Source organism: Tenrec ecaudatus, chromosome 1 (assembly GCF_050624435.1).
Source record: "Tenrec ecaudatus isolate mTenEca1 chromosome 1, mTenEca1.hap1, whole genome shotgun sequence".
Classification (NCBI taxonomy): Eukaryota; Metazoa; Chordata; class Mammalia; order Afrosoricida; family Tenrecidae; genus Tenrec; species Tenrec ecaudatus.
In genome coordinates, this window is record NC_134530.1 from 37,139,202 (window position 1) to 37,151,219 (window position 12,018).

Here is a 12,018-nt window from a genome sequence, read left to right on the forward strand (position 1 = left end):
ACACATTGAATTTAGGAAAGCATTCCCCTAGCTTTAATACTGTTTTATGAACCCACAACTAGTCCACAGCTAATTAGATTCCGGACTCTGGGCGGGTTCCTTCCAGTTCTTCCCTCTGCTCAGGGTTTGCCTTTCCTTTGCAGCTAGTGGGAATCAGACTGTGCATTTGAATAAGATCCCAGCCCTGTCTGATCTAGAAGATCTGTAAGAAGCACCTGGGGATCTTGTTAAAGTGCAGATCAGGGGATCTGAGGCGGAAAGGCAAATTCTCAGCAGGGGATCCACCTGGAATGACGGTTAAATTGTACCCTTTTTGGAAGGGATCAGAGCTGTAATAATTCTGAATTGGTGTCAGAGCACCTCTCCCATCCCCTGTTCATACTGACTTCTATGCCTCTAGTTTTTCAGCAATTCGTCTTTGAAAGTAAGGAAAAGAAATTAACTTATAAATTCAGGGGTGTTTTTAATGGAAAGACTTGTATTAGAGACAGGAAAACTGAAAGGAACAATGTCCTCTTATAGTGAGAGGTAAGATAATGTGTTTTAGTACCATTAGAAAAGCGAGGTTTTTTAAAGTTAATAAATCATTTTATTGGAGGCTCTTACAGCTCTTATCACAACCCACACATCATTTGTATCAAACAAATTTGTTCATATGTTGCCACCATCATTTTAAAAACACTTTCTGTTTCAGCTCTTGGTTTCACCTCCTCTTTTTTCCTTCCCACCCTCTTGGACCCCTGATAGATGATAAATTGTTCTATATTACGCTGTCTGCTGACTCCCTTTGCCCACGTTTCCGTTGTTTATCCCCCTGGGTGGGTGGGGGAGCTTGTTATACATGGATCATTTTAGTCACTTCCCCGTTTCTCCCCCTTCTACCCCCACTTCACTCCTACTCTCACGGTGTCCCTACTCCCATGATTGCTCCTGAGGGGTTTATCTGCCCTGCATTCCCTGTGTCGAGAGCTCTTATCTGTACCCAGTGTCCTTGCTCCGGTCTAGCCGGATTTGTCAGTTAGGGCCGGGGGGCCATTGAAGAAGTAGAGGAATGTTGGTGGTTCTGTCCGTGCTGTGCTGCGCCCTGGCTCACTGAAAACCGAGGTGTTGTTAACGGAGGGTGGTGCTTGTGTGTGCTTGACTCAAAGTGATCCTGCAGGACAGACACAGTGGAGCTGCCCCTAGGTGTCCGAGGCTGAACCGGGAGTTGAAATCTCCTGCCTGGGAATGTGCTTTGAGTTGGTCCGTTTGATCCTTCCAGGAGCAGACGCACATCACCGGGCTCTTTCCCCTGTAGGGCCTTGCTATTCAGGGCCGGCCGAGCGCTTCACCATTATGGAACCAAGCGTCCTAAGGAAAGGGCCAGAGTGTATCACTGTAGACCCCCCACGAAGCCCAGAGTTATGATATTGCATGTTCAATGCCAGGTAATGACATACATGCAAATTTAATGAAAGAAAGGAGAGCCTATGTTAATAGCTGTTTGTAATATTAATTTGTTAATAGATGATTAGAACAGCTTTCTTCTTTCTAAGCTTCCTTTTCAGTAGCCGAGGATCCCTCCTGATGAATTCGAGGGAGGGATCTTCTGGGGGAGAGAAAGGAACCCTGAACGTGGCTATGTGGTGCTTCCCGCCTGTATCAGCAGGCCCCTCGGTTGACATCTTCCTATGTTGGTGGTTAATTTCCCTGGACCCCCGCAGCGGGAGGCCTGTTGAATTCAGAGCTGTAGACCTTCCATATTTCAAACAGAAGGTCCCATCCAGTTTGGGTTTTCCCATTATTGTATCTCTCCAGGGTGAGTAACTTGTGTGTTAAAGCCATTCCGAGTCGAGGACCTCCGTATTTTCCATGCGGCGACGGGGGACCCCAGGAAGCCCCGAGCCCCGAGCCCCTCGTGCAGGCAGGCCACTCTGCGGAGCGGGGCCTCAGTGAGTTCGTTTATTGCCTTCAGAGAAATGGCTTGTTCTTTCGAGAGCCTGTCTGTCTTTGCAGCCCCTGTCCCCGTTGGTGGGCAGGGAGCCTCCTTGGTGGTGGTGTAGTCCCCGCCGCGACAGTCCTGCTGCCCTTCTGGGGGCAGCGCGTAGGCAGAGCTGTCATGCGGGAAGAATTCACTCCCTCTGATTGGCAACAATTTTACCAAGTCTTTGCTGCAGTCTCAGCTTCTCCCTCTCCTTCCTCGTTCCATCCCCTTTCCTCCTCCTTTCCCTGATGGAGAAAGATTAGGCTTTCACTCCTGTAAAGCCTCAGTCTCGGAAGCCCACAGGGGCAGCTCTCCTGAGTCCATCCGTCTCTCAGAGCCGGTTTCCACTCGATGGCAGTGAGTTTGCTTTCATTTCCCCTTTCCTTTGCTCGGTGCATGCGCAAGCTCTGGGTTCTCGCTCTGTCTCGCTCTCATACACCCTCCCCTTCCCTTAAAACGCTAAAGAGTTTTATATCCGGTCTCGTCTTCACTAATTAAATTTGTCAATATAGTTCGCATTTTAAAAGGAAAGTTGTGTGTGTGTGTGTGTGTGTGTGTGTGTGTGAGAGAGAGCGAGAGAGAAACTAGATAATTATTGTTGTGAAATGGTACTCATTATTTTAGAAAATTAAACTCATGATTTTTCATTTAGCAAATTCATGAAAGTATATAAATTGTATTCTTTTGCTTAATCTAACAAGTGGGAACTAATGTTTACATGTTGGTATGTAGAGTCGCTTAACAAATTCTTATTTGGTGATTCCAATCTTCTGGTAGGGATTATGAGTAGTAGATTTCTAGGACAATGAGTACATTAACCATGATTTGAAATTAATAAAAAACTACCCTAGATTCTCTACCCCAAAAGCTCCTGTTTTTCAGAAGCCATCATAGTTTTGGGATTTTACCATTTTTCTAGAAGCGTTTTGATTGCAAGACTTTTGGTCAGAGAGTAAGTAAGGCCATTGTGAGATACTGTATATTTATTCTGTATAATCATACTGTGTTTCCTACAATGATATTTACTATACAGGACGTATTTTATATAGTGATTAGCTTTAGAATCTTCTTGCCATATGTTGGTCATAGACTTTGATATTTTCAAAACTTTCCATGTTTTTGATGCATTTATAATCTTTAAAATTTGATTCACCAATACAAGGAGGCTTCAAAATTTTCATGGAAGATAGAATTAAAAGATAATGAAATTTTCTCTTGAACTTTTAAAAGTCCCCTTTTATTCTCTTATATCTGGTTGATAATTTGTCCGCAAACTCTTTGTTGCTTTGTCAGTCTTAAATGCTAAGTTGTTTCATCCTATTGCTGATGTTAGAAGGTGGGGTTTTCTTTTGATAACTGAAGAATGTAATTGTAGGAGGTTTAACACCAGTGACCTCTAAGTAATGTTGCAGGTTTAATGAAATAATTCTTCTCAAATTGCCCCAGAAGACTTAAACTTAACTTAAAGAATAATTAAAAAATTATGTGAGTGCCTTGCAGGTGAACCCACAAATCAAGTGAAATAATTACTTTCTCATCTGCCTTCACAGACTCAAAAAACTAATCTTAAAGAATTGATTGCCCTTTTCTTTCATATGTTTTTTGTAAATTTTACAGATTTGCAAAGGGCAGACATAATGATAATTAAACCACTTAAAAAGATTGTTACTTTAGTGTTAGTTTCAATCTTTAAATCCATCAGGCCTATTCCTGAGGATCTGAGATAAAGGTACAGACGTCAGGAACTGCAGGGCTGATCCTGACCCAAGGACACAGCAAGTCCCACAGAGTTCCAGATTTTCTGGTTTCTGGCTCTCCTCCTCTGAGGTTGCCCTAAGACTTTCTGTTGAATACAGACCCAATTCTTTTATTGCTGATGCATTGTTACCAGCTATTTATAATCAGGCCACCTGTATGATCTTATCAAGTTAGAGGTTTGTTAAGATAACTTGGGATAGACTTTATAAGCAATCTCTTGAAAAGTGACACAAGTGGATGTATTTTTAGAACCTTGCACATGAAAAATAGAGTTGAAGCTCTGAGTTTTCTTACTTTGTGGAACCAGTGGAGCACCGTCGCTGGCGGAAACTCACATGCTGTGAATTTGCCTTACATAGAATTAGGAGCCCTGGTGATATGGTAAGGTAAGCATTGGGCTGCCATTGACTCAGGGCCACCAGGCCAAACCTACCACCCCCTCTGTGGGGGAACGATGAGCTTGGCTTCTCCTGTCAAGACTTACAGTCCTGGAACCGCAAGGAGCGGTCTCTCGGGTCCCCTAGAGTGGCAACGAAGAGGAATCAGTCTGATGGCGGTGGCTCGTTTAGTTTGGTTTATGTATTGTATTTTGCCCTTTCTAAGACTCATTAATCTCAACAAGGTAGAGGGGAAGGGCTACATAGATTAAACCAGTTGAAAAATACTACTATGAGAGGTCCAGGCCTACATGTATTGGTTATTCCAAATAAAGCATGTTTAAACATGCCTTTGCCATCAGTAGATGGCTGCAGACACCTTCTCTGAGGAGTATAATTAACTCAGTCTCAATAAGGCATTGCACCACCCCCTAAAAAAAATCCTAAAGAAATAATGGATGCTTTTTGTGCTACGTTAAAAAAAACAACAACACAAAACCAACCAAACAAACAAACAGAAACCAACAAACCACCAGCAACAAAAATAACAACATAAAATCAAGGCCAATGCTGAAATTTTAATAAAAAATCAATTGTAAAATAACTGAAAGTCTTAAAATTCCTGATGAATGAATCAAAAGGGACAGACAAATCTCCAACTTAGCAGTGTGCCCCAGAGAGCAAGGTTCATTTAGAAAGGGAGCTATTAAGGGGCTTTGTTGGGCCAGTGAAATTCAAGGCCTGGAGGTAAGGCTCAGAAGATTATGGTAACAGGCCTCCGTGGTTTCTAAGGACCTGGCTTCAGGCATTTTCTCGTAAGGACATGTCGTTTTAAGAAAAATGGAAGACTGCATTGATGACAACAGAGCCAGGAAAGTTACTGTAAGGGATTTTCCCCACCAAGACCAGCAGCTCTACAGGAGACAGACTGGGCTTTCTCTTCCTGTAACCAGTGAACGTCGTCGGGAAACCCACAGGGGTCACTGTGAGTCAGCATTGACTCCAGGAGCCCTGATGGAAATCCTTACTCCATTCACCCTACAGCCTTGGTCTTGCCCCTTTAGTCCTTTTGTTCCTCAAACTCGATGTGCATTCGAAAGGATCCTGATTTACAGATGCCAAACCTGCTGTGTTGACATCTGGAAATGGAAGGACTACAGAATCCTCTGGGAAAAGGGTTTTCTCCAAAAAAAACCAAACTCACTGCCACTGAGTTGACTCGGACTCAAAGTGAGCCTGTGGACAGATAGAGATAAGTAGACCTTGTGAATCTCTTGCCGGGAACAGAAAGCCTTGGCTTTCTCCCTCCGGGAACGGTTCCAGAGATGGAAACACAACGGTTCCAGAGATGGAAACACACCCTAAAGGGTCTGTTGAGAAACAGTAGCTTCACATGTTGATGTTTTTGATTAACAAAGGGTTCTGTGATTTTTGTAGCAACACTAGTTGACTTACTCTCATATTCATGGATATTATAGAACTACCTAAGAAGATTCGGTCAGGCAGACATTCCCAAATTGCCACTGAAGCATGAGCCAGGCCCAGAGAGAGTTTAGGAATTTAAGGATTTTTTAGTATTTTAGCAGGGGGAAATTGGAGGCACTTAATTGAGTATCCTTTTTACTTAAACAAATAAACAAACGGACAAAAAGTGGAAACAAACCCAAAGTGATAGCCTTGTGGAAGTTCCAGGGAGCCTTATGGAAACCGAGACCCTGTCTCTGCATGAATAGGATTGAAGCCTCCAGTTGGCACATTTGATAAAACGTTGGCCTTGAGGTGCTGTGCTTTAGTTCAGTGGGCGTAGGAAAAACAGTGCGATCCACACCTCTAGTCAGAAGTCAGCGCTGAATATGAAAGTGCTGTGGGCCTGCTGGAGGGGTCTGAAGGAGCTTCTTCCAGTGTCAGCTTTGCTGAATCTGCAGTGCTTTATTCTGTCGCAACTATCACCCACGGGGGCTTTCCACTGGGAGGGCACCTGGGAATGTGTCTGGGTACTTTTGGTTGTCCAAGTACTGGGAGGCCTTGGTGGCTTTGATTGTGTAGGACAGTGCTGAGCTGCCCCTGGGAACGGGAGGGACAAGCTTGCACGTCAGGAAAAGCTGTCAGCCTAACTTCAGTGGCCTTTCTTAAGAACCACTGCCCAAAGTCTTGCTTCCTTTCTTGTAACACCCTCAGTGTTTGAGATCGTTCGATGAAGGCTTTAATTTAAAATGATACCTCTCGAGTGTCTGTGTCAGGCTTGTGCTGCTTTTGCCACGAAGGAATCGGACAACATTGTGAATGAGGAGGGCGGGAGGAAAGGAAGCTCTGGTTTTCACTAGCAGCTAGGATTGGAAGCGACAGGACGAAGGAGCCAGGCAGGCAGGTAAATAGTGAACCCTTCAAAACAGCGGTTCTCAACCTGTGCGTCGCGACCCCTTTGGGGGTCGAACGACCCTTTCACAAGGGTCACCTAAGACCATCGGAAAACACACAAATATTTCACAGTATATAATTACATATTGTATCGTGATTAGCCACTGCTTTAATTACGTTCAATTTGTAACAATGAAAATACCTCCTGTATATCAGATTCATGCATTACGATTCATCACAGGAGCAAAATGACAGTGATGAAGTAGCAATGAAAATAATGTGATGGCTGGGGAGTCCCCACCACATGAGGGACTGTATGACAGGGTCGCAGCATTAGGAAGGTTGAGAACCGCTGTTTTTAAAAAAGCAGCAAGAAAATCCTTTTCTTCTCTGCAAAGAAATGAGTGCATTCCTAATAAGATACAAAGAGGACAGACTGTACGAAGCGAGAAAGGCATTTAATTATGTAACAAGTCAAATGATATTGCCCCCCGCCGCCCCCGCCTCTCCTGTGAAGAAAAAGTTGTTGAGCTTGAGAGAACCGCACCCCACATCGGTAGGCGCTTCCCTGCAGTTGTTAGCTGTGTCAGATGCAGTGCTTTGCAGGCGCTTGCACTGTGCCTGTGAGCTAGCAGTGGCAACCGAGAAGAAAAAGGCCAGGAGTTACCCCAAGTGTTGAATCAATTGGGGAAAGCAGATGGAAGAAGGCAGCTCCACCACCCTCGGGACAAAACCTTGGCATCATCCCTGTCTTCCTCCCATTCTTCTTACCTGACCTGCCATCCAGCGGCGCAGCTCGGGTTTGAGAATGTGTCTGCGATCCATTGCTCATATTTCCACTACCCGCTAGGCAAAGCTACCACCACCATCTTTTTTTTTTTTAAATTAGGGGCTCATACAACTCCTACCACAATCCATACCTACAGCAGCTGTGTAAAGCACATTTGTACATTCATTGCCCTCATCATTCTCAAAACATTTGCTCTCCACCCAAGCCCCTGGCATCAGCTCCTCCTTTTTTCCCTTCCCTCCCTACTTCCCTCTCCTTGAACCCTTGATCATTTATAAATTATTTTGTCATATCTTGCCCTGTCCAACATCTCCTCCTTTCACCCAGTTTTCTGTTGTCTGTCCCCCAGGGGGGATGTCATATGTAGATCCTTGTAATCGGTTCCACCTTTACAACCCACCTTCCCTCTACCCTCCCAGTATCACCACTCACACCACTGGTCCTGACCTGAAGGGATCATCTGTCCTCGATTCCCTGTATTTCTAGTTCCTATCTGTACCAGTGTGCATCCTCTGGTCTAGCCAGACTTGCAAGGTAGAATTGGGATCATGATCGTGGGGGGGTGGAGGAAGCATTTAGGAACTAGAGGAAAGTTGTATTTTTCATCGTTGCTACATTGCACCCTGACTGACTCGTCTCCTCCCCGCGACCCTTCTGTAAGGGGGTGTCCAGTGGCCTACAACACTCCCCGCCTCATTGACTGTGGTTAGATTTTTTGTTCTGATCCTATACAGGCTGGGCCATTGGCTTCCTGAGGGAACTTCCTGTCTCCTTCCGACTCCCCTAGAGTCTTTTTCAAATCTAAGTCACATTAGACTCCACTGCTGTGAGTCTCACCAGTGGTTTCCCAGCTCTAGGTTTCGTGCACACGGCAGGAGTGCCAAGTCCATACTGCGTTAGCCTCCCACCCCACCCCACCCAGTGTCATCTCCACCACTTTCCCTTTCACTCCCTGGGCACCAGCCACGCGGGCATTCTTACCTCCTCAACCCCCCAGATATATTGCCACAACGGGGGTCTCACCCCATGTCGCTGCTTCCTTTTAATGCTCCTCCCTCACGCCTGCCAGGTTCTTAGCTGTCTTCTGTCCGGCTTTTATACAGCTGTCCCCTGCACTGTAAGTCGTGAGCCGCACCGTTGGACTCAGCCATAGAGGTGGTAATAGAGATCGTGTCTTTCTCTCGGAAGCTCCTGTTCTGTTTGTTTGTTGTGGGTCTCGTCGCCTAGATGGCAGAGACCTCTGTTCTGTTCATTGCTCAAGAACAGTGCTTGTCGTTGAGTGCACGCAAACAAGGCAGGAGGACCTGGGCCAAGTTACTTAGCCCTTTCCAGTCTCGGTCACAGGCTGCTATGACATTGAGGAAGAATGGCTTGTAGAGCTATGGTGAAAGTGGATTGAATTAGGTTTCTGGATGTCATGTTCTTGAGAAGCCCTGGTAGTGTAGCAGGTTACACGTTGGATGCTAACCACAAGGCCCGCAGTTTGAAACCACCAGCCACTCTGCAGAGAAACACGAGGCTTTCGGCTCCCGTAAGGAGTCCCTGGTAGCGTAGTGGTTACGCATTGAACTGCTCACCTCTCGGTTAGTCATTGGAACCCACCAGTCGCTTCTTGCGGGAAAGATGCGGCTTTCTCCTCCTGTGAAGAGCTGCAGGTGTGGACACCCGCAGGGGTACTTCTCCCATCATATAGGGAGGGGTGCCAGGAGTCAGAACTGACACAAGGCAGTGAGGGCCTGAGAAAGCGCTTCAGTCCCAGAAACCTCTCCAGGCAATTTTACCCGGCCCTCTAGGGTCCACGCAGTGGGTACTTGTTGGCTTTGATCGGAAAGGCCAGCAGTTTGAAAATGGGACTCTATTTCCATAAACAGTAACAGTCTCGGAAGCGCACGAAGCAGTTTCACCTGTTCTGTAGGGTTGCTGGACATTGGAATTGACTGGCTGGTAGTTTGCTTGTTTTTTTCATTTAAATGTTGTCACCTTCGCCAAGCTCCTTTCTTGAAGGAAGCTTCATGCTGCTGCTGCTGCTGCTGCTGGTGATCATCATGAGATGGAAAAGACAAGCCAAGGGAAACGGCAGCAGACCCGAGGCAGCTTAGGGAGGAGACACAGAGCGTGGGGCTGGGGGGCAACTAGGTGTTTATGTGCCACCCACCTCGCTGCTGTTTTACAGCCAGCTGCACATTTTTAGCTTCAGAATGATTGCAAGCTGTGAAGGAAAGGACCATCTGTATTCAAAATACAATGTCTATGAAGGGACCCCCCCCCCCCAACAACATTAAAAAAAAGTAACCCACCCCCTTGAGTTCTGACTCACAGCGACCCTGTCAGTTACAGGGTTTCTGAGACCGTACTTCCTACAGGGGCAGAAAGCCCCATCTTTTCCCCGTGAAGGGACAGGGGGTTTTGAAGGGACAGTAACTTTGTGATTAGCAGCCCAATGCGTATTCCACGGTGCCTCCAGGGCTCCACATACTGAGGACTTGCTAAATAGATATGTATATTTATGTGTGAAAGAGAGTTGAATGTTGGAAATGACAAGCATGAATCTAATGGACTAACCTTCAGTTCTCTAACATTGTCAGGAGCCCTGATGGCGCAGGAGTTAAGTGCTAGGTTGCCAGCCAAATGCTTGGTCGTTCAAATCCACCCACCTCCTCTGTAGCAAAGAGACCTGGCCCTCGTCCTGTGGAGGCTACAGCCCAGGACGCCCTTACGAGGGCCGTTGTCCTCTGTCTATAGACTTAAATCTACTCAAGGGCACCTAAAGCAATAACAGCATCTAACATTTTGTTTACGGAGCACAGTTTTGCTCGCTAAGGGTGGATATCGGTTTGGCTAGCCCTGAGCTCTCTGACAAGCTGGAGTACATTCTCCAGGCCAGTGCGAAATGGGAAGTTGCTCTGACGATCAGGCTCGAGCTTAAAGGCAGTGGCCTTTGTTGCTAATGGTGATCAGGTGAGTGTGGTCCAGTTGCTCGAGAAAACCAAAGCCTCTCCTTATTCAAGTTCTGGGCTAAGTGTCAGAGCACGGTTCTGCATGGCAGTGGGCAGGCAGCATACTGATACAGTATGAGGATGCAGCCCTGAGAGCTGTGATCATGAAAACTCACAGTGTAAGCAAAGTCTCATGCGCCCACGAAGGCCACGTCCGTATTGTCATCAAGCTCATGCGGAAATGGGAGAATTCTGCTGAGTGATGCGTGTATGTATCTGTCCTGGAGACACGTAGGACACGACAGGGGAAGTTCTACTTACAGCCGCATGATGTGCGTGAACTTTGACTGACTCCAAGTGACGCTTACGGCTAATGTTACGGAAAGGCCCATCTTCATAGACTGCTACTTAGAAACAGCATGTCAGATGCAAATATAAGAAAGGATTTTTGCTTTCTCATTATTTACTATGCTGTGACTTTATCGAACGAAATAATTTAAAGAAGCCATTCTCTAGCGCTTTGTAAAACATCTTTCGGGAGAACATTTGCATTTTACTTCATTTGGTGTTGTTCTGTTGCTCAGAAAGAACAACTTCTGGCTATGGGTCAGCAAGCTCACCTCTCTGCTTCAGGAGCCTGGAAACCAAATAATGTCATGGGGTCCCATTGCATGTGCATTCTACATAGCACTGATAGCCGTAAGGCGGGCAACAGCCTTTCAGAATGCTCAGCAGAGCGCTGTGCTTTGGACTACTAGCAAAGTTCATTTTACTTGTTCTTAGGGCCAATGTAATTTCCAAGCAAAAGTTGGATGTCATTCTAGTGAGTCTGCTTTCCATTGTAGAGCGTAATGAGGCCCCAGGACCGATTAGCAGGAGCGCTGGTTTCTGGTGGAGGGGAGCGCTGCTAGAGCCCAGAGTGTATGACGGGCCCTTCCAGCAAACTGCCATTCTGTGTGTGGTTGTCAATCGCTGTGTGTTTATTTGTAGGCAGGTACATATTACAATTGTCTGTTTTTCTTTTTAGGGCTCATGTAATCAGAGAAGTTCCTTTGTTGTGTGTATCTGTCACAACAGGAATTGAAAATGAATCAGGTGAGTTTAAAAATAAGAATTTATGCAAATTCATTATCTAGATGTTAGACCAGTTCTTGTTTGTTTTTTCTTTTTTCCCCCAAAGGACAACAAAACACCCGTTCATCCCGCCCAGAACTTCACTTTTGTTTCTTACTGCCATGAACTAGGGAGCTCGTGCTTGGCTGGTAACTGAAAAAAGGCCACCCCCACTCTGCTCTTCGGGAGTGTGAGCTGGCCGTCTGCCTCCATAGACCGTAAGCCTCGGTCCCTGTGAGCAGTTCTGGTCTGTCCGGGAGGACCGTGATGGCCTCCACCACCGCTGCCACCAGCGTCATTAACGTGTTGTTGAAGGGGGTGTGAGTTCTCCACATGCTTTAAACTCTGGAGCCCTGGACGGCTCTGTTTTTTAGGGATCTTGCTTCAGATTTTTTCATTTCTACCTCTCTTTTGCCACATCTCAGCCTGGCTTTTTGTTTGGAAGCTCCCTAGCTTTTGTTTTTAACCCCTTTATTTTATAATTCCCCACTGGCTGGAAAGAGAAGCTTGAAAGTTATTTTTTTTTTTGAGACTGAAACTGATCAAACGCGAAATTTCAAGTGTTGTGTGTCAGAAAAGCTCATCCTCCGCATAAACAACAAGCGGGTCTTTCCATGCGAGATGTGTTTTCCTCGGAGGCTGTGAGGTGACTGGAGAGGAGACTAGTGCTCCAGGAATTTCTGAGGCCCCCAAGTGTTCTCGTACGCAGAGCCAGTTTTGTGC

The 12,018-nt window shown here is 46.1% G+C and overlaps 1 protein-coding gene across 3 annotated transcripts in view; it reads left to right on the top strand.

Moving 5' to 3' along the window:
• PRDM2 (PR/SET domain 2) overlaps positions 1–12,018 on the top strand; it is a 159,271-nt gene that overhangs the window by 9,469 nt on the left and 137,784 nt on the right. For all 3 annotated transcript variants that reach the window (XM_075550930.1, XM_075550932.1, XM_075550931.1), the window contains exon 2: positions 11,210–11,277. In XM_075550930.1, coding sequence (XP_075407045.1) covers positions 11,269–11,277 — 9 coding nt within the window. In that variant the 5' untranslated portion in view covers positions 11,210–11,268. The remainder of the gene's footprint in view (positions 1–11,209; positions 11,278–12,018) is intronic.